Genomic DNA, 22,113 nt, shown 5'->3' with positions numbered 1-22,113 from the left:
CTCTGGGACTCAGATTCTCTTTTTGTAAAATGGTGTAACAATGGGGTTACTGAGAAGATAAAATGAGTCCATCTGTGTAAAGGACTTAGGACAGTGACTGACACATAGTACATGTTCAGTAAATGTTAGGTGCAATACTATGACACACCTAAGACACACTAGTTCCCAAAAGTTCTCAGATAACTTGCAACATGAAAAATGGTAAGTACACACACAACATACGTGAAAGTTAGCTCACATAAGCAGTCTTAGAGTCATATTAAAGATGTCAATCATGCAAACCAAAGTAGGTGGGGACATTCAGAATGGTTTTTTACCTCCATGAGACAGATTGCTTGGCCAATAGACCAGTTTTTTTGTTTTGGGGGGTTTTTTTGTACTGGAAGTTGAGACCAGGATCCTGCACATGCTAGGCAAGCACATCTCCCAGTGAGCTATGGCCCATGCTCTAGTGAACCAATCTTTCATTGGTAACCCTAAATTAGCAGACTAAAGACTTTTATAAGATAGTGACAAGCCCCAGATTGTTACTTAGACTTTTGATGAAAGTATCTCCCTGCTCCCCTGAGCAGAGAGTCCAGTGCCATTTGCTGTTGACTGGCCTGTGTTGAGTAAGATCTTAGTTTTACAGGCAAGGTGGCATAGCATTGAGAAAAGGACCAGACTCTGGAGTTAGAGAGGCTATATACAAAATACCAGTTTGATGCGTGGCACCAAATACATGCTTGATAAATGTCACACATTATTTACTATTGTTGTTACTCTGCAGTGGTTTATCCCATCATAAGCCACATGTCCCTCAGTAAACCTGAACTCAGCTTTGACAGAAATCCAATCCTGAAGTTTCTCACGCTGCAGAATCCACCTTACCCTGTTCTTCCTCATGCATTTGTGGCTAGCATGGCATTTTGCAATAGGAGTCTACTCATCTTTCACACTCCTCCTCTACCCCTACCTGGGCAAATAACCTGGGTAAGACAGAATGCAAAAATAGCCTACCAGTTTTTCCGCCTTTTTTTTTTTTTTTCATCCAGAGCCAAAGACTAAGAATACCAAGAGAGGCTTTGAGGGAAGAAAAATGAAGTGGGTTAGCAAAAGAGACACAGCATCTTGGCCAGAAGTTGAGGAGGGGTGGAGGAGCAGGCCCTTTGCTCTTCCCAGTCAGTAAAGCAGAAGGAGGCTCCCCAAGATGTAGAGCAGGTAGAGAGTGAGATCACGGAATCTTATCAACCCCATTAGAAGGGGGCTTCAAATAAAAGTTAGATTCTTTTGTAAATGTCGTAAACTAATATTTCATGCATATCCAAGTACGTAAAGTGAGGCCCATTCTGTCTCTACACTCCATGCCAAGTGTTGTGTATAACATCTGGTGAAAAAAGTGGGCAGCTTACAAGCATCAAACAAGCAAACGTAATTATGAAATATGGCAAGTGCCATGAAGAGAAGTCCCATCAGAGGAGATTCAGGTGGCAGAGCTCAGGACATCCTTTGTAAGGAGGTAAAAATTAAGCAAAGACCTGAAGGATGTGAAATGACAAGCCATGCAATGAAGGGTGAGCTGGAATAGCTGGGGAGAGGAGAACATTCCAGGCAGAAGGAAGAACCTGGGAAAGGCCCTGCAGGCAAGAAGGAATGGCTCTGCCTGGATATTGAATGAAGATGGTGTTTTGCTGGTAGGATGGTGCCACTATGGACAGATATAGAAGAACTGGAGGATGAACCAGGTGGACATTCTAGACCTAAGAGGCAATATGGTTTAAAGGAAAGAGCACAAATTTGGTAGAGAATGGGCCCAAGTCAGAGCTCCAGCATCCTTTTTTTCCCCAGCATCCTCTTGGTGAAATCACTTATAAACCTAAGCTTCGGCTTCCTCCCTTGCAAAATGGAGATCAACTTCTCCTTCAGGGTAGAGTGAATAATGTCAAAGATGCTGACCAGCATCTTCAAAAATGTTCATTAGGAGGATATTCTCCTCCCTCAAACTTCCCATTCTTTACCACCAGCTCCAGGGCACCTTTCCCCTGGGCTTTAGCTCCCTGAAAACAGGCGCATGTCTCATTCTTCCTTTCATCCCTCCCCTCATCTCCAAGCAGAGCCTAACATCTGAAGAGCTCAGTAAATATCTGTGGAACTGAAAACAAGTGTGCATGTAATTATAGTAACTAATAAACTGAAGAATGTCTTTGTGGAGGACAGAGAAGTCACCGGGTCCAGAATGATCAAATGACAAAGGATGGGCCAAGAAAACATGCCCTGGCTCGCTCCTATCCCCAGAAGCATCTGAGGTTCCCCCAGAGGCACACTGGGGAAATATCCACTATAAACACATGGGCGACAAGATGCAGGCATTCCATCTTCCGATTACAAGGAGCATTCCTAAGCAACAAAGCAACATGTAGCAACTAGCAGGCAGGTTTTTTAACCAGAGGTTATTTAATGCTTTATGGTTTGCTCAGCACTTCATGCACATTTCTGCACAATTCTGTGAACTCAGTAGGTTATTGATTAGTCTCATCCCCATACTGTAGATGAGGGAGTCAGAGTAAGTTATTCGCCCTTGGCTAAATAGTGAACCACAAAACTAAGGCACAACCCTGGATCTTTCAGATATAAAACCTCTATGCTAGGGGCTGGGGTTCTGGCTCAGCGGCCGAGCACTTGCCTACCATGTGTGAAGCACTAGGTTCAATTCTCAGCACCACATATAAATAAATAAAATAAAGAGCCATTGACAACAACAAAAATTTTTTTAAAAAACCCTCTATGCCTTTTCTTATACCACAACCACACCTCAATGACCCCTGTAGATGGATGACAATTTTTTTCTTTTTTTGTGGTGCTGGGGATTCAACCCAGGGCATTGGGCATGTGAGGCAGGCACTCTACCAACAGAGCTATATCCCCAGCCCCGGATGACAAATATTGTACACACTCAGAGATGGGCAAAGCTTATAGCCATGGCTGAATTTCCAACTGCAGCTAAGCAATGTGGTTAAGGTCTCAAAGCTATCCCCGGCATCCTGTCAAAGGATAAGGAGAAAGGTCAACCATTATTCCATGTGAAATGATTCATCTGCAAAGACAAGAGAATCTCTTTTGAGAAAGAGATGGGTCCTTCAAATTAGCCTGCTCACCACTGTTAAAGTCTTAGGAATCAATGTTCTTACCACTCCATCTGGTCACAGATTCCATAGGGTCTCATTAATTTTAAAATGTAATTTGGGCATCTATAATACATTCAGAGGGTTTACATTTTTTTAGAATAAAAAATACCACCCCCGTCTACCTTCTGCCTTATTTGCCTCTTCATCTCCCACCATCTATTTCTCATTTATCCCTCTGGAATTTACTTATACAAATACAAGCAAATATGAACTTGTATTTTACTCCTTTCCACCATCTTTCTGCAGAAAATGCAGCATGGTGTTGTGATGTAGTTTCAGGCAAACCAATCCTCTCTCCATGGCTTTCTAGGAGTCGGGACACCTCCACTGTGCACCCTTCCAAATCAGCCCAAGGTGAGACAGAGGCCAGGCAATTAATTAGTACTTGCTGGAGAAGAAAGGCCAGACTGAATGGACAAACCAACCTCTGGGGAAAGTCCAGGAAATGTGAGGCGAGTACCTCCTGAAACTTGTGCTTAGCGTCAGTGTCAAAAGCAGGGCACAATGGAACACACCTGTAATCCCAGCAGCTCAGTAGACTGAGGCAGGAATCAAAGTATTTAAAAACTAAGAAGGGACATTTCAAAATGAGGCTGAGGCAGGAGGATCTCAAGTACAAAGCCAGCCTCATCAACTTAGTGAGGCCTCAGCAACCCAGTGAGACCCTGTCTCTAAATAAAATATAAAAAAGGACTGGGGATGTATCTCAGGGATTAAGCACCCCTGGGTTCCTGGGTTCAAGCCCTGGTACCAAAAAAAAAAAAAAAAAGCAAGCAAGCTGTCACCTTTGCTCAGAGTATAGCAGGGTTTCAGGAGGAGGTGTATTCATATTGTTCCTGGTAAGGCACAAAACTAAAAAACATTGATGGTTTTGCTCCTGATAACAAACCATCTTTTAGGTCATCATAGAAAGAACACCTTTGCATAGAGGCTGCAGAGGACTCTTGCATTATTAAGGAGAACAGGACATTCAGAGACTTGAAGCACAAAGAATTGGAAGAAGTGTCTTCAACTCTCCCACTTCACACTTCTTTGCAAATCACCCTAAATGACTGGAGATTGTTGGGCCCCCTCTGAACCATGACCCCCAGCTTAAGGAAAAGTAATTGCAAAGAGGTCCATAGTAAAGTGTAGCTTTGGGTCAGAGGCCAGAAAGACCTTCCTCAGGACCAAAATACTAATGGGAAGGAGCCAGGTACCATGATACAGAAAGTGAACTAATATTTTTGGGAAGTTTTAATTTGCTTCAATTAAAAATTCAGGGCAGCTCTGAGCAAAATAGAAGTAGGTGAATTTATTTTCTGAGCCTCTGTACAGGCCTCTTTAGGCCCCCACTCTCAGCTGGCCTATTACCAAGGGACCTCTACCCATCTCCCAGCTGGCTGGTTCTAAGCCCATAGCATCCCACCCTCCTGCCAAACCAGACAAGGCACTACCTGGGGAGTAACTAAACTTAAATAGTAATCTTTTTTTTTTTTTTTTTTTTTTTTTAAGGCCATTGAATGGCTTAACTACCCTTTCCTGGGGAAAATGTGCACATGAATGTATATGCATTGAAATTTCTGGACAGATACACAAAAAAATGAGTGATAATGTTTGGTTGAAGAGGGGATTTAGGGATCAGCAGCAATGAAAGCAACTCACATTTTGCTGTATATTCTTAGGTACAATGTAAACTTTTCTGTTTATTCAATACTTTCCCAAAAAATTTTAAAATAAAATTATTTTTAAAAACTTTTAAAATAAAACCTTTTGAAATGTCCCTTGCTAACTTTGTAAATACTTTGATCCCAAGGACTTTGAGATGTGGTGGGCTGAACAGCTCAGGGTTCCAGGTATAAGGCCGCAACTGTGACACAGCCTCCACCCTGCTGTCCCACTAAGCACTTAGGCCACAAACTAGTCAAGGCCTTAGATGACCTGACCCAAAGTTAGCTGGATTAATCATACTGCTTCACTCAGAAACAGGAACCTAAAGCCAGGGCCTACAGATGCAAATACATGGGTATCACTATTCCTGCCATGTTCTTGAGTGTAAGAAACAGATCCCCCACCCCAGCTGGCTCAAGTTGGAGTCGGGGGTTTCTTTAGCCAGGATCCTTCCAGTGGTTCACACTGAACTGGTTTAAACAAAAAAAAAAAAAGAAAGAAAGAAAAAAGAGAGTTCCTTTAGTTCAGGGGCCACAAAGACATCACCAGGTTTTGACTGTACTTGCTCCATCTCAGTTCCATCTTCCTCTCTCTGCATGACTTCACTTTCAGGAAAGTTCTCCCCCAGTGGCTAAGAGCTCCAATCTATTCTCTCAGCAACCCTCAGAGAAGAAACTGGGCTTTTGGGTGGGTTACTCTAGCCAAAACCAGGGCTGGGCCTTGGGGGGCCACATCAGGTCACAAGAGCATTTCTGAGCCAATCCCATAGCCAGACCTAGAAAGAGGTAAAATAGTGAGTCAAGCCAATGAAGCCACTGGCTATGTGAGGCAGTGCTACAAGAAGGCAAAAGCAAAAAGCTCCAGATGCCAACTCCTCCCTGCCGCAACTCAGCACCACAGTTCCTTTCCCTAGACACCCTCTGCAGTGGCCTGCGGTCCTTTCTAGTTCCCAAATGAAATTCAAGAGTGAGGATCTAAGAGGTCCAGTTATTTCATTGGCAGTGATTCCATGACTGTCACATGACAGGCTGCTGCCAGCTGGAGGACTGGGTGCCCATGGGCCAGGACTCCTACTTGATCCCATAAGCTGGGGTCACAGGTGGATTGGAGACAGGGTCTCAGTACAAAGAAATCTGTTCAGGGATGCCCATTCAAGAAGAGGTCAGGGGAATGGTAGGCCTTATGAACGACACCTTCAACTACCTTCCACAACATTTGTAATAGAAACTACTTTATTCATACCTGAGAAAAAGTTCGTGAGAACCATTCTCACTGACCATTTAGCCTGTCCCCTCAGGCCAGGTCACCCAGAGGTCAGATCATTTCTCTTGCCCTTCCCTTCAGCCATAGGTCACTGACCAATCCACAAAGGCTGGAGAAGTCCACAGTCAGATTCTGGAAGCCAGATTCAGAGACCAAGAGAGGGAACCTCTGCAGCATAGCTCCTGAGGTCAGGGCTTTGGTCAGCGTGGAAATCATCTGTCAAGGTCCAGAGTTTCCTGGGTCACAGTCCGGAGTCCAATGGAAAACAACTCCTCCCAGGGCTCCCGTATCCAGGCCAGCAGAGCTGTCAGCTGCTCCCGACATACAACGCGGAGTGCCCAGGAACTCTCCGTCCGGGACACCTGGTAGGTCAAGCAGTTAGCGAAGTGAGATGAACCAGGGTGGGGACAAGGGAGGCCTCAGGGAAGGACCCCAACCTCCTTGGCTCATCATTTCTTCCCATTCCCCATAAAAGATGCTGACCGTGAGCCCTATAGACAGAGTCCAAGCCTCCAGAGGGTTTCACATTCACTGTCTCATATCTAATCTTCCCTGCTACAGAGAATATAAATTCTGGAGTCAATTCCAAGGAATTGTGTTGGTTCGATTCCTGGCTCTACCACTTGTGACCTGAGCAAGTTGGTTAATGTCCCCAAGCCTTAGTTTTCTCCTCTGTAAAATAGGACCAAAAATAATATCTCCTCCTCACCTGGTAGTTACGAAGGTCAAACAGAGGGCTGATCACAGCAGCCAAGTGCCTCACTAATGGCTCCCTAGCTAACAAAGGGCTCCAAGGCCAGATGTTCCCACTGCCTATAGCTGCCATGCTCTCTACTTGCTTCTTATTCAAACCCAATGAATCCCCTGATTTCTCACACCCTAATTCTGTGTTCCCTCCACTATGCTGGCCCATCCCTCAGCTCCATCCTCCCTGCAATTCCCAGTCTTCCTAGACCCATTTCCACACTGCCCACCTCCTGTGCACGGGAGCACACGAGCGCGCGCGCACACACACACACACACACACACACACACCTCATCATAGAAGACCAGCTGCAGATCCTCAGGGGCCAACCGATAGAGCAGCACTGAGCTTAGGCTGCTGAGTGGCTGCTGCTCCCTGATCTGCACAGAAGGGTCCAGCACCAAGGGAGGGGCCTTTTCAGAGGCTTCGCCAGATGCTGCTGGGAGAGGGGGCTCTGCATGGGACCCTACAGGGTCCTCATCTAACAGGTAAAGAGTGTCCAGCGTCAGCAACAGGGACACAGGGCAGGTATAGGGACCTAGAGGGAAAGAGGCAGGGTGAGGCCCAGAGTAGAAAGCTATGGAGGGCCTGGATTCTAGGGGACTGTGTTCCAGCACTACTCAAAAGAGGTGTGAACCTCTTCAGGAGTGGGCCACAAAGGAGCCTGTGCCCTGGGCCAAAGCCTTCCCCTTCCCAAAGTACAGGAATCCCTACTTTGAAACCTCTGAGAGGCGAGACAAAAGGAGCCCACCTCACCAGCTGTCCTGCCCAAAAGCAAGGACCCATTCGGCCTCTCTGGATGAAGGAAATAGACCCAGCCAACCAGCCCACTACAGGGGAGACTGGACCCCAAAGCAAAGGCCTCTGAGTTACTGAGGGCCCCACCCAGAGGGACGGAGAAGACCCAGCTATTATGTGGGGTACATTCACAAGGGAGATTCCAGATTCCTAAAAATGAGAGTTGTTACTGGGGTGCCGTGGAGACACTGGGGGCTGGCCAGGGCCTGGGATGAGACAGGGTATTGAAACCAGGGATATCTGGGGCATGGACGCCTCACCTTCAACCAGGAACGCCTGAAGATAGAAGAACTGGGGAGCCTCTGAGGAAGCGACTTGTCCCAACAATGGCCTGGGGGCCGTGGCAGACACAGGAAGAGGGTCAGCCAGGGTAGGAAGGGCTTCAAGGGAGGAAGTGGGTCAGGAGGAGCTCAGGGCCTATGGGGAGGTGTGCACCCAAAGACTGGGGACAGGCTCAAGGCATGCCCTGCATAGGACCGTGTCTAGATCTGTGGAGAGGGCTTGGCACCAACCCCCAATTTATGCTCCTGTCTACTCACCAGAGTCGGTGCTGGGGGGTTACCTCCTCCTCTGTGGCAATGACAGAGTTCCTCCGGGTGGGAGGCAGAGACTGCAAGACACCTAGAAAGAGCCAGCCAGAGACAAGAACCCTCAGAAGGCTCTGCTCTCCTCTGTCCCAACCTCTCCAATTCTCAACACCCGCCTGTTCTCTATTGTACCAGATTTCAGAAACTTCTTTAAGAGGCGAGTCCCATCTGGCCTCCCTGCCCCACCCTTGCTGCCTCCTTCTCACCAATGAGCTCTTCCAGGAAGGCCCGGCAACACCTGGCATCTCGGGGTAGCAGAACACAGCTGCCTGCACCAGTCACCCACTCCAGCCGTAGGCTTTGACCTGCCAGGCCCAGCTCCATGCCACTCAGATCCTGCAGGGGAATGGCCAGGGTCGGCTGGAGCCAGCTAGCTGGAGGCCCACTGTGGAGGGGGTGCAGAGTGACCAAGAATAAGGACAGAATGAGAATGACGGGGAGACCCCAATGCTGCCCTGGCCGCACACCTGGCTCACTCACCAGATCTCCCCTGTCACCTTCAACAGGTAAAGCCTGTGATCAGACACAACCACAAGACACAGAAATTCCCCTGAGTGGCCTGCTAATACTACTGGTACCTAAGGAGAAGAGGAAGTTAATGAGAAACCAAAATAAGAGAACCAGGAAAGCAGGTATTAGACCAAAAGCTGAGTTGCTCTTCCCACCACTGATCACAGCGTTAAGGTGACCTTGAGTCCCATAGCTCTCCACTCGCAGCACCATCCTCACTCAGATCCCCAACTGGGTCCCCTGCCCCTCATCTGGCTCCCTGACCTGCCCTCCATACTCTGCCAGATTGTCCTCAATCACAAAAATCAACATCACTCCCCTTCCTCAAATGCTGGGGTGGCTCCTAATGGCCCCTGGATCCACTCCAAACTCTTGACAGACACACCAGCTGCTCCTGAACAGACTCACCTACAGACACCTGCCCCTCACTCTGCACATGGGCTGCCCCATCCCAGCAGCTCTGCCCACCAGTCAGTCTCTCTCACACCTCTATGCGTCTGCCATTTCCTCCACCTGTAATGTCCTTCTCCTTCCTACTCCTAGCTTATCCGTCAAGACTTGGTTTAGACATCATCCTCCAGGGAGGCCTCCTGGCCCATTCAGGCTGCATCAGACGCCCTCCTGGGACCTACCCCATTACAGCACTTTCACGTTGCATGATCTTGTCTGTTCCTCATACCAGACTCCAAGACTAAGGACAAGACTAATCCTTGGTTTCCATACACATCAGGTGTCAAGAGAAGGATCTAATGACATGGTGCATTTGTAATGATTCAAGGCCCCATGTATTAGTGCCAGGTGCCATGCTAAGCAGCTGACAAACAATAGCTCTCATCACCACACTGTGTAGGACAGCAAGCATTATCTCCATTGTGAGGTGGGCAACTGTGTTCACTGCCACACAGCAAGGAACTGCTACAACTGAAATCAGAAGCCAGATCTGGTGGTTCCCAAGCACGTGGCCAGGCTCCCTTTGGAGCAGTAGAGACAGTAGGCACCCTGGTCAGTTAGGGGCACGGGCAGTACCAGGTGGCACAGACCTTGAGGCAGCACTGGAACTCTTCCTGGGCATCGCTGAACACCTCCACGTCCAGAAAGAGCCGGAGTCGGTGGTCCACAGAGCGGAGGCCACAGCGCTCAGGGGCTGAGGGCAACCCGTGAGCCATCAGCCTGCCCCAGCCCCATCTCTACTGCCCCTTCCCTCCCCTAAGCCCATCCCCACCTTGCTTTGCCTTTACTCACGCGGACTGAGGCTCCAGCTGCTGTGGCCATGGGAGACAGGTGCCTGAGGTGGGATGCTGTCAGCCTTGCTGGGGTGGTCACTCTGGCCAGGAGGGTCACAGACAGGACTAGAAGACTGAGAGGAAACTGGTGACTGTTGTCTATGATTCTGCTCCCTATTGGAGGTTTCCTCAGACAAAGTCAGGAGAACCACGTGGTCACTGCCACAGCTGGGACACACAGCAGGAGATTCTGGAGAGAGGGATGGACAAAGTCCTATGAGCCTGCCCACACTTCACACCCCACCACACTCACAGTGCACCTGCCACTCTTGGAACTCCCCAGGACCCACATCTCAGCCTCATATGTGAGCACTATTCCCAAACCACCCCAACCCAATCTCCAGGCATAGTAGCTGATGGATGACCCCCCATCCCAGTGGGCGCTGAGCTGACTCATGGCCTACAATCTCCTCAAAACACACCCCACCTTCTACCTCTAGGCCCTCTCAGATTGGGTTAAACTCAATGAGGCCCTGCTCTGGTCCCTTCCCACAGCCGTGGGCTGACCAAGTACTTCAGTGCTCTACCATCAATGTCTGAAAAACCAAAATGAAGACTGAGAAAGGCAGGGAGAACTCTGGTGCCAGATGTGGGTCTAGTCCAGGTTCCACTGCAATGGCTCTATAATCACGGGCCAGTCATCTCTGTTCTCTGAGCCTCATCTGTATGAGGAGGATTACAGGGTTGGTGGGTCAGCTAAGTGGAAGCAGGTACAGAATTCAGGACGTGGATCCACAATGACAGAAGAAACCTTGAGCAGCTCGGAGATGCTAGGTGTGTGCTAGCTCCCACACCACATTATCACACCGCAGCCCCATCAAAACTCTCCCCACCCCATTTGTAAATGAGGAAAGAAAAGATCAGATAATTTACACTGGGTAACAACAGCAGTCACATGATGAACTTAGTTTTGTGCCAGGCACTATGCTCGGCACTGTCACATTTAAATCTTGTAAGAGCACCATGGTGAGGGGTGGTCATTTTCTTCTTTGTTCAGATAAAGTAACTGGGGCCCAAATCAAAGGAGCATGCAGCACATGGTAATGTTCGTTAGTAATGCTGCCACAGGAGGGACCCCAGAAGCCACAGGGCTATGGAGTACAGCCAGGGCCCGGTAGAGAGTGGGGCTATTTCCACTGCATATGTTCCCTGGGGCTACTGGGTTATAATCACTAGAGCAGGCTCTGGGAGGTGACCAGGGTAGGGTTCAATTTTCTGAAAAAAACTTAAGGTCCTGCTGTAGCTGCTGCCAAGAAGAGAAAAGTGACTAATAAAAAACCATGTTTCTGCCAGGTGCACTAGTGTACTCCTATAATTTCAGCACCTGGGGAGGCTCAGGCAGGAAGACCAAAAGTTCAAAACTAGCCTTGGCAATTTAGGAAGGCCCTTAGTGAGACCCTGTCTCAAAAATTAAACAAACAAATAAATAAATAAGGCTGGGGATGTGGCTCAGTGGCTAAATGCCCTTGAGTTAATCTCTGGTATGAAAAAAAAAAGTCACTTAACACAGTTATTATCCAGAATACTCCTGTCTTCAAAGACTTGGCTTTTTGATTTGTCTATAATGGGAAGACCTCTTGTTTAAAAGAACAGAATATGAAGAGATGCCACAAGGTCATCTTCTATCAAGTAGCTTACATGGTCAGTCAGGGAAGGACAAACTATCCCAATTCCCAAAGCACCTCACTCAAAAGCCACCATGCTCAGAGGGCAACATTACAGCCTGACTCTGCAATAGGGCTCATTGGGTTTTATGTTATTTCTGAAAGAATAGCCAAAAACACCCCAAAAGCCTTCAAGTTATTAAAAATTAATGAGTATGTTTAAGCATGGTTAGGGATTGCATTTCCTGACTGAGAGGGAAAAAAATTCAAGATACAGTTTCATCTTTTTCGGATTTCTTTTTTATAAACATAGCAGGCAGGCAGTTTTACTTGTCCTACTGGCAGAATGGGTGGCCCCCAGTCCTCTAGGCCTTCCTCCCTGGGGCTCCTCCTCCATACTCTCCCACACAGAACTGCCTTCCCTGCAGTGGGGAAGATGTGTGGACAGGGAGGACAAGGCCAAGATTGGTACCTGTCTTTTGGAACAAAGGCCTCCAGCCTTCCTCACCATCCAGTCCCAATCTGGGCTCCTCTGGCTTGAACTCACAGCCACAACGCAGACACTGGAATCTGGTCCCCAGTGGGTCCCTGGCCTCCCTAAGCTGCCGCTGTGCCACAGTGGTGAAAGGGGTTAGCACAGCAAGTAGCTCCTAAAAGCAGGCAGGCAGAAGGCAGCTGTGAGCAGGTGGAACCCAGAACAGAACCCTGGGGCTGCTGCCTCTGGCTCTTCCCACCTCCTTCCCAACCTCCTAAGCCCCGTCACCTGGATGGCTGCATGGGCATCAGATTCCAGAACCACATAGCGACGTAATTGCCGATCAGGGCAAATGTAGGAGAAGCGCAGCACAAGTACAGGGGCCCTGGGGAGCAGACCTGAGCCCTGCATGGGAAGGGGAGAGCAGAAGAAAACAGTAGCAGGTAGGGGAATTATGGTTACACTGAATATGGAGGAGAGCAGTAACTGCAGACCCCATTTAAGTGCTAGAGACTTGCGCACCCAAGCCATGGCACAGATCCCTCCTCAGCTCAGACTCCTACGCTGCTTGCCACTGTACTCTGACCCCCTGAAGTACTTCTCCTAGGCTCCAAATGCCCACGAGAGATGGTGGGAAACACCTAGTCTGGTGCTGGCACAGAACTCCACCATGTTGTCAGCTGACTCCTGAAAAAGCCCAGCATCTCTTCCAGAACCCTACCCCACCCCACCACTCACCTCAGGCACCGGTTCGCTCTGGGTTCTCATCTCCGGCTCTAGCTCAGCCACCACCAGACTCTGCAGCTCCAGCTGCTCCAGGGTTCGAGCTGCTTGGAGTTCCACCTCAAACAAGTGAGTGGAAGTGACCCGGAGAAAGCACTCCCTGCCACGCACACCTTCGGGCCCTTGCAAGGGGCACACCAACATGGGGCGACAGAGCTCCGCTGCAGAGAGACCAAGAGAAAAGCCCTGGAGTAGGGAAATGAACCCAGAGTCTTTGCCTCCCATGGATGACCCTTCATCAACCTGGTCTTTCTGGAATCTCCTGGACATTCCAACACTGCTTGGCCCCAGCCTTCCCCATAGTCACAAGGTGCTCACCTTCCACTTCCTTCCATTCCTGTTCCTCTTCTTCCTCCTGTCTCTCCTTTGCTCCCTCTTCTTTTTCCTGTTCCTCCCTCTCTTCTTCCAGAGGCTTCAGCTCCACTCTACCCTCTTCAGACATTTTCTGTGGTGATTCCTCAGGATCTCTGGTATCCTTCTCTGGGGCCAGAGGACCAGGTAGACTCTCCAGACCCAGAGCATCCAGCGGAGGGGTGCTAAGGTCAGGAGTCTTGGAGGTAGCCAGATGGGGGCTCCCAGAAGTCTCCAGGTGGTTCCTATACTGCAGCCAGTCACAACCAAACCGCTCCCGGAAACTGTTCAGGAGCTCAAGTTCCCGATGCTGTTGTACAAACCACCCTGGGGGAAGCGGGGAAGAGGCAGTGCTGAACAGACCCCTACTCCAAAGACCCCAGCTTCTTTCGATGGTTACTCCTCAATGTAAAGCAGTGCGGGGGGGACTATAGGCTTCCTCCCAGCAGCATGTCCCCAAGTATGTCCTATGGAACACTTTGGTCACACAATTGTCTGTACATTGTCTGCTACTTCTCAAGAGTCACAAAACAGAAGCATATGTCAGACCTGGAGATGGCCCACAGGAAAGAAACCTATTTTTTGTTTAACCTAGCACTTCCTAAACTTATCTGACCACAAGATCCTTTTATTATGGCCTTTTGATGCCCCCCAAAGTTAATGCTTATTGAAAAAGCTTTGGAAAATGCTGCCCAGAAGCAGTTCCTTCTTTTTTTCTTAAAGATTAGAAGACAGACTAAAAAACCCTTTGCAGTGCTTTATACCACCAGAAAATCAAATGTCTCCTACCAGACCTTCATATAACATTAAGATTAGAGAGAGCTGGAATAGGGCAGGAGATGGTCAGTGGGTGAAGCTGACTTACCAGCAGGAGAGGGATCCAGAGTTCGGGGCTCTGGGTCTGTATCACTGGGCTCTGAGATACTTGCCCGCCTCACACGGACTCGGTTCTAGGTTGGGCAGAGGGACAGAGATCTACATAAGCCAAGCCTCCAGCCCTGCCATACATGCCACCCACCCACCCTACCAAAACCACAAAACTACTAGCAAGGATAAGGCCCTACTACTGCCAGTCTATCAAGACCCCAGAGTCTCCACAAAAAAACCCAACCCTAGGAACGAAGTGGCAGCCAAGTGTGCCACTTACCTTAACCTTACGCAGCGGAGCCTGGGCCATGATGCCCCCTGAAGAGAGACTATCACTCAGCTCGGGACCACCTGAGGTTTCAGTCGTACTCCCCACTGACCAGGGCAGAGGTGGGACCACGGGGCCAGGCCCTGAAGATGCCGGGGTCTGGTGTATGACAACAGGAAGAAGAAAGAGGCCAGAATCAGGGGAGTACTTCTGCCCCACCCAACCTGGTCAAAAAACAGACACTACTTTCAAGCCACTGAAAGGAGGAAGCCACCAGCCACTTCTGTCACCCCAGCCAGCACCCTCCCTTCACGTCTTCACCCATCAGCCTTGCATTCCATTTCACCATCCCTACCTCACTGACCTGAAAATCCTTCAGTGACAAGACTTCACCATCAAGAAGGAACTACATAAAGACAAAAGAGGAGGAGGGCTTGTGGAAGAGCCATCCCCAAGGAGGTCAGATATTAACAACATAACAGGGACCCAGGTCTCCAGCCCCTCACCCAGGAAGGCAGGAGGGCACAGAGGTGGGGTAAGATTTGGCAGGAAAGGGGAAGCAGAGTGGACACAAGGCAATCACTCACGTTGTGAGCAGCATCCCTAACCCGGGGTGATAAGTACTGGACAGTGGCCACACGATGGGCAGGGTGGAACCACAAAGGGTTCCCCTCCAGGTAGAGCTGAGGGGCAGGAGAGGAGAATGAGGCAGGCCTGAGTCTCTTCCTGTGGGAAGAAAGCACTGACCTCCATAGGAGGATCAGGCACAAAGGTGGCTCCCTAACCCTTGAAGCACCCAGGTCTCACCTTGCGAAGCTCAGCCAACAGCCACAGTGGTGACAGCTCCCTGTGTCCTTCCAGCAGGTTGTATGCCACATCCAGGTGCCGCAGGTTTCTCAGTTGCTCCAGGCCTAGGGTGGAGGCAAGGGAGGAGCAGCGTTGGAGTGTGTGTGTGGGTGTGAGTAGGTGTGGTGGTGTGTGCTGGAAGGGTACAGAAGAAAGGTGTATCAGAATGCCCCGGCCCTACCTATCAGGAAGCAGGTAGTCCCTGGGCTATCTCACGCCTCGAACTTCCCCCATTCCCTTCCACATGTGCCCCACCACACTTCCCACTCACCTTGTAGGCTCTGAAGTTCATTGCCTCGAAGTATCAAGATCCCCAGAGCAGCCCCTGAAGGTCCCATTCTTGGTATCAAGTGCAAACGATTATAGGAGATGTCCAGATGGTGGAGCTCAGACAAATCCTTCAGGGGGACAGGAAAGACAAAGGTTCTCACCTTAACCAAACTCTCGTCAGGGTCCACTGGGCCTTCTTGGCAAGGGTCTTCCCATTCCACCTATGAAAGCTGCAAATTCTCAGCACAAATGAATTCACCGACCCTCACCCCCACATCAAAGGACCTGAACAAACACCAGCATAGTTCCTAACAGCTCCAGGGTGCAACCAGGGATGGTGACTCCAATCCCCTGAAAGTCCTGCCTGGGAAAACTCAAGACAAAATGTACCACTTGTTCCAGCCAACCCTTGAAGAAGGCCCATCTCCCAGCCTCTGTGGAAGGCAGGGACCTAACTTTGGTAAGTGCCAGTTAATTAGCAAATACAGATGGGCTTGATGCAGATAATACCCCCTTTCCTGCTTTTTGTAAATTTGCACTTCCCCAATGGTAAGACCATCTCTTTCCCTCCCTACTCTTTGTTTAAAACATCCAGGCATCTCTGCATGAATCAAAGTGGAATTCAGTTCACAGTGAACCCTCTTCCCTATTGCTACAGTTTACTGTGTGGTTAAAATCTGTCCTTACCACTTTTATTTTTTTTTTTAATATTTTGTTTTTTAGTTGTAGGTAAACACACACCTTTATTTTATTTTTATGTGGTGCTAAGGATCAAACCCAAGGCCTCACACATGCTAGGCAAGTGCTCTACCACTAAGCCACAAACCCGGCCCCTTCTTACCACTTTTTTTTTTTGGTGGTGCTGGGGATTGAACCCAGGACCCTGTGCATGCTAGGCAAGCACTCTACCAACTGAGTTATATCCCCAATCCCTCCTTACCACTTTTAACACCCAGCTTTATTTATCCTTTACAGGGATGCAAAGATACAGAAGGGTTCCATCATCATCACAAAAGCTACTACTGCAGGAGCTGGCCTACACTAAGTAACAGTGGGCACTCTTCACAACCATCCATACAAAAGCAGGTACTCCTACAATTTCTACTTTATCGGTGAACAAACCAACAAGCTAACTAATCTAAGCCAAGCCACACAGGTATTAGAAACTGTGATTTGAGCTCCAGCTTGTCTTATGCTAGAGCCCAACCCCAAAACACTACCAGGAGGATGTGGCTCCACCCAGAAGGCAAGAGAAAGGAGAGGACAAGTGGGTCCAGAAGCATGGTGAGAACAGAGTGATTCAAGGCCCAAACATGCCAGCCACCTGGCTGCTCACACTTACCATCAGGAAGCCTTTGCAGTCCTGGACTTGATTGTGGCTCAAATTCAAGAAGCGCAGAGCTGATAAGAGACGCTGAGGGGGATGGAAAGAGGAGGCAGAGAACAGATCTTCATACAAGGTCACCGCACTGGCCAGCAAGCCCTCCTCCCTAAAGACCCAACCTTGTCCTTGCCCAAAGCCACCTCCCCTCTGAAGAACTCACCAGGGAGCTGTCCAAGGCAGTCAGTGCATTGTAGCTGAAGTCGGCAGAAAGCAAAGCCAGCCAGGGGAGGGCAGAGCAGAGGTCACCGCCACAGGCCGAGAGGAGCTCCTAGGCAGAGGACAAGCAAAGCACCTCATTAGTCCACTCTCACCCTTTTGACCACACCTCTATCATTTATTCACTCATTCTTTAAATACCAGACTTCATTTGGACATGGAGACTCAAAGAAAACCCAGGTCCCTGTCCCCAAGGGCTGTACTGTGGAGTGAATAGGAAGGCACACACTAGAATTTAATACAGTGTGGCAGGTGTGACTGTGAATATATGGACAGGTACAGAGAGCTGTAGAGTCACAGGGGAGGGAGCAAGGGAGAACATCTGAGCTTGGTTTTGTTTTCTGAACTACTGTTTGTTTATTTATTTATTTTTGTTTTTTGCAGTGCCAGGGATGTAACCCAGATCCTTGAGCATGCTAGGCAAGTGCTTTATCACTGAGCTACCCCCTCAGTCCCCAGAGATTGGGCCTTCTGTGTCCCCCAGGACAGAGCATCAGGCCCACCCCTCACCCTCCTCACCTCTAGTGCCTGGAGGCTCCTGCTGCATATCAGGGTCTCCAGCTGGGAGTAGATGCCACGAAGGCCATGCAGGCAGTGAAGGGGGACACCTCGGAGCTAAGGCAAGGAAGGAAATGGGGGGAGGCAGAACTGCACAGAAGACAAACATCTCATCCCTATCTCCCACGATGGGGAGAAGGGAGAAGATGACAAAGCTCAGCTGTAGTTCAGGGAAATGTGCAAAGGAAGAGAGTGGACACCACATTACTGCAGAGCAGTGGCACACTCAGGCTTGCCCCTCCTCCAAGAGGCCAACTTCTATCCCTACCTCCAAGTGAATACCTCACATTCGGTTTTGTGCAACAACATCCCCCAACACCCCCATACCTCCAGCTGCCGAAGAGACTTGAAGGGAAAGATCTTGATGGGCCCTGGGAGGCCAGGACCAGGGATATGGACCAGCTACAAGAAAATCATTACAGGTTACTGAGGCACAGCATCCCTTTCCTTGGCATCCCCCTCTCAGCACAACCGCCCATATCTGGATTTTGGTCCGGCAGACTCCCTGCACCACTATCCCACCCCCAGTCTCTATCATTCCCCCAAGCTCTTTGCACATCCTGCCCCATCACCACCCACAGAACCTTGAGTGAAAGTGTTTTCTGCAGCACATCGAAGAGGAATTGAAGCTGGAGGATGATGGGAGAGTCAGCAGGGTGGGAGGGCAGAGCCACAAAGCCTGTCTGACCAGGCCCCCATGGTCCCAGGTACAGCTCAAATACACGGTTCAGTTGCTGCAGTGTGATGGTCAGCAGGCTCAGTGTGCTACAGCCAGACAGGACCACATCCCCTGCAGGGAGAGGGACAGATGGGAAGGAGGGTATATTGAAAGGGTCTTTCCCTTTTCAAGTCTTCTGAGTAAGTAATACTGCTGAACTTTCCATGCTGCAATTACTCAATTTTACATAAGTCAAATGCATGTTTTATCTTGAGCTCTTATTCTAATTGCAAAAGTAATACATGCATTTATAGAAACTTTCAAACAATACTAAAATGAATGTCAGGGAATAATCTTACATTTAGAGTGCTATAGTATTGTTAATGCTCTATGTAAAAACTTCTCTGTAATGAGACTGCTATCCTTGAGTGCATCTTTTGGTCACCCTGCCATCTTTTGGTCACTGCATCTAAAATAGGGCAGTTATGGGGCTGGGGTTGTAGTTCAATGGTAGAGAGCTTGCCTACCATATGTGAGGTATTGGATTTGATCCTCAGCACCACATAAAAATAAATAAAGATATTGGTCCATCTACTACTAAAAATATTTTTAAAGTACAGTTATAAGCTACACAAGGACAATTTTGAAAAAGCTTTTTCTAGAAAATAAGGATAGAACCAAAGGATGTTACAGAAATACTATATGTAAGGGATCCCCGGGAAACCACGCCGGACACGGGACATCACATAAGGGAGTTTATTAAGCAAACAGAGTGTCTCCCTGCAGGGTAAGAGAGAAAATGAGAGGAAAAGAAAGAGAATGAGAAAGGGCGTGCACTAGAGAGAGTGTGAAAGCCAGGAGGATAGAGAAAGTGAGGAGGAGAGACAGAAGGATGAGAAAAGATGGCGGGGTAGCTACAGTAAAGCAATTGAATTCCGCAGGGCTAACAGGGGACCAATATCTGAGAAGGATACTTGCAAGCTTACTGATGAACCAAGATTGACAAGTGGTTGGGAGGCGGGGAAAATGGCTGGACCAAAGAGTCAGGGGGAGCAGCTTTGTACATTACACTATACCCTTCACCCAATGTTTTCATTTTATGTATCTATAGTACAATGTCAATATCAAAAATTGATATTGCTTGGTAGAGAATCAGTCCAACTGATTATTATCATCAAAGGAAAACTGTTTCCCACTATAAAATTTTCTGAATTAAAATCAGGAAGCAGTTCAAATACAAGGAGAGACTATATTACAACAATCTTCCTTATCCATAAGGAATATTTCCTAAGACCCTCAGTGAATGACTGAAATCATGGATAGTATAAAACTCTTTACATATGTGCTATGGTTTTTTTCTTACAAATATATAACTATAAGGTTTCATTTACAAATTAAGCACCATAAGAGACTAACAACAGTAATTAATTATAAAATAAAACAAATATAACAATGTATTTTAATAGTTATTTAAAACTTTTAAAAAATTAATATTGCTACAATATGCTGTGCAATACACAGTTCTACATTGTTTGTGTAGATTCATGCAACCACCACCACAATCAAGATACAAAACTATTCCATCACCAAAAAGATCTGCCTCCCACTACTACTTAATAGTCACAAACTCACATCATTTCTAACCCTAGAGCCATAGCACATTTTTGGTGAATACATAAACAAATCCTACAACTTGCATGAAGGATTTTCTATGTACCAAACACTAGGATATATACAGACAGGGTTCAAGGCCTCTTTCCACACTCAAAGAGCCTCCCAGTCTAGAAAAGGAGACATGTGCACAGTTATTAATACAAACCAGAAAATACCACTGCTATAAAGAGAGATTCCACAGATACCATCAATGGGAGTGCAGAGTGAGAGAGAGGACAGCTAATATTAACTGGGTAACATGTGCCCAGTGATTGCATTACCTCATTTAAGTCTCATCAGAATCTCCCAAAGTGAAGCACTATTAACTCCCTCTTAAGAGAAAACTGAGTCACAAAGTTAAGGATCTTGATTGCGATCATATGACTGGTAGGAGTTGCTAATTCTTTTTGGTCTCAAAGCCAAGGCTTGTTCTATCGCAACTAATGCCAACCTTGTATTAAACAACTACTGAAGTTCCAAAGCAACTATAACAATAAAAGCTTCCAATTTTGTACAGTCACTAAGTGTGCATACACCGTATTACATGTTTTATACTTTCCAGTTAAGTACAGTGATTATGTCTGATTTCTGCTGAGGAAAACTGAAGCTCAGAAAATTTAAAACAATTTGACCAAGTTTGAAAGACGGTTGAGATTTCAATCTAAGTGGATTTGACTCCAAATCTCGTGCTTTTAATTTCAGAGTTAAAAGGTACCACACTTGGTGCCTTGCTATACAACAGTGATTACGATCTGCCCCTGGTCTGCAGAGGATTCCAAGTAAGGATCATTTCCCTTTGCGATATGAGAGAATGCGTGGAGGAAGTCACACTGGAGTCTGACCTCTATGGATGGCTAGAATTTAAACTGTCAAAGACAAAGGGCACTGCAAACAGTTTTAAAAAAAACCCGTAGGACAAAAGACATGAATGAACCCTAACACCAATTAACCCTGTTGGTCGTAACTCCATGATTCAGGGAGCGTCTCCGGAAGGTAGGGAGAACCCCACCTCGCCTGAGGCCCAGTTCAACCGGAAGTCCACTCACCGGACTCCCGAAGCAGCCCCGCGAGCTTCCACACCACCGAGTCCCGCGAAGCGGTCGTCATGGTCACGGGACGCGGGAGGCGGAGCCTAGGAAAAGAGGAAGCGGAAGAGCCTCAGGTGGGCGGTGGTGCCAAAAGCCCAGGGTGTCAACGCAAACCAAGGCGTCTTGTGGACAGTAAAGCAAGAAAGAGGAGCGAGAAAGAGCGTCCTCCAGGGCGCCCTTTCGAGGAGCATAAGGCCTGGTCCATTTAGTCCCAGCCTTGAGTACCGACCTCCTACCAGTCCTGCAGCCCGGCGCTTAGATGTGATGGACGGGAAGTCCCGCCCCGGAAGGGAAGTGAGTCGAGGACGACCGGAAGAGCTGCCTCTACTACCGGAAGCCACGCCCTAAGGCCCGCAAACGTGTCGGATGGGACGGGGTAGCGGGGGCTCTGCCGGGAGGTGCGGTTTGGCCCAGAATAGGGGGCCCCTCATCACCTTCCCACCCTGCTCGGCTTGGCTCGCGGTCGTCACTCGGGCCACTGAGGAAAACTTGACTCTTTTGCAGACTGGGAGGGGAAGCAGTTCGGAGAAATGGGATTTTTCTGTTAATTAGGAAAAAACGTTTTCAGAGCGGACACTTGTTTTCCAATTAAAGGGTGTCCACCCCAGGAGTTTTTCGGTAACTGTGAAAGAACTGAGGCTGGCGGAGGTGCCACCTCTGGGGTCTCTGTCTCTTTTCTTAGTCTTTAAACTTTTTTTTATTTTCCTCCTTAAGCAATATCAGGCTCTCAAATTGGCCGCTGGCAATGCTCCACGTGAACCTAGCCCTTTGTTTTTACTGTTTGGTCTCATCACACCTGAACCGAAAAATTATCATCCCGGGTTTGAAAATGAGAAAACAGGTTCGTGAAGGCCAGGTTAGTTGCCAAGGTCATTCAATTAGTAACCAACAGCGCCAAGACTGCAAAAGTTTCTTGGTTGCGAGTTCCCATTGTAGCTTTTACTGGACTTCTGGTCAAATGCTAACGTCAGCTACTGAAGTAGATTAAGAAAAACGTCAACAATTTCTGGTTTTCTGGAAGGGTTTCTTTTATAACGTGCTCCTTTTTTGCACAGAAGAGTAAAAATGAATTGTAAGACAGTAGAGAGTAGG

At 48.2% G+C, this 22,113-nt stretch overlaps 1 protein-coding gene across 2 annotated transcripts; it reads right to left on the bottom strand.

Moving 5' to 3' along the window:
- Nucleotides 1-6,025: 6,025 nt before the first annotated feature.
- Nucleotides 6,026-21,338, bottom strand: STK11IP (serine/threonine kinase 11 interacting protein). Of its 2 annotated transcripts, XM_079133167.1 has the most exons (25): nt 21,251-21,337; nt 20,980-21,065; nt 18,207-18,412; nt 17,950-18,024; nt 17,584-17,679; nt 17,009-17,116; nt 16,807-16,878; nt 15,466-15,592; nt 15,156-15,259; nt 14,936-15,031; nt 14,713-14,754; nt 14,361-14,507; nt 14,079-14,163; nt 13,181-13,540; nt 12,818-13,023; nt 12,368-12,484; nt 12,077-12,254; nt 9,960-10,190; nt 9,758-9,861; nt 8,688-8,785; nt 8,414-8,592; nt 8,160-8,241; nt 7,881-7,951; nt 7,113-7,360; nt 6,026-6,439 (listed from the first exon to the last, which is right to left on the bottom strand). In XM_079133167.1, exons 2-25 carry the CDS (start codon nt 21,038-21,040, stop codon nt 6,290-6,292), a joined length of 3,243 nt encoding a protein of 1,080 aa, XP_078989293.1. In that variant the 5' UTR covers nt 21,041-21,065; nt 21,251-21,337; the 3' UTR covers nt 6,026-6,289. The 2 variants fall into 2 exon arrangements, with proteins under 2 accessions (XP_078989293.1, XP_078989294.1); XM_079133168.1 differs by lacking the exons at nt 6,026-6,439; nt 7,113-7,360 and having other exon boundaries at nt 7,879-8,000; nt 21,251-21,338.
- Between the last annotated feature and the right edge of the window lie 775 nt (nt 21,339-22,113).

The sequence above is a fragment of the Sciurus vulgaris genome (genome assembly GCF_902686455.1).
Source record: "Sciurus vulgaris genome assembly, chromosome: 3".
Classification (NCBI taxonomy): domain Eukaryota; kingdom Metazoa; phylum Chordata; class Mammalia; order Rodentia; family Sciuridae; genus Sciurus; species Sciurus vulgaris.
The sequence above is the reverse complement of the archived record's forward strand: the minus strand, read 5'-3'. Positions and strand labels throughout refer to the sequence as shown.

Excerpts from the sequence above, each read along its gene's own strand:
- STK11IP (XM_079133167.1), bottom strand. The coding sequence starts at position 21,040 with ATGACGACCGCTTCGCGGGACTCGGTGGTGTGGAAGCTCGCGGGGCTG. Across the intron at positions 17,680-17,949 it reads AGTCTCTTCGGCAGCTGGAG|CTCCGAGGTGTCCCCCTTCA; the intron begins GTATGGGGGTGT and ends TCCTTGCCTTAG. Across the intron at positions 8,593-8,687 it reads AAGGTGACAGGGGAGATCTG|TGGGCCTCCAGCTAGCTGGC; the intron begins GTGAGTGAGCCA and ends CCCCCTCCACAG.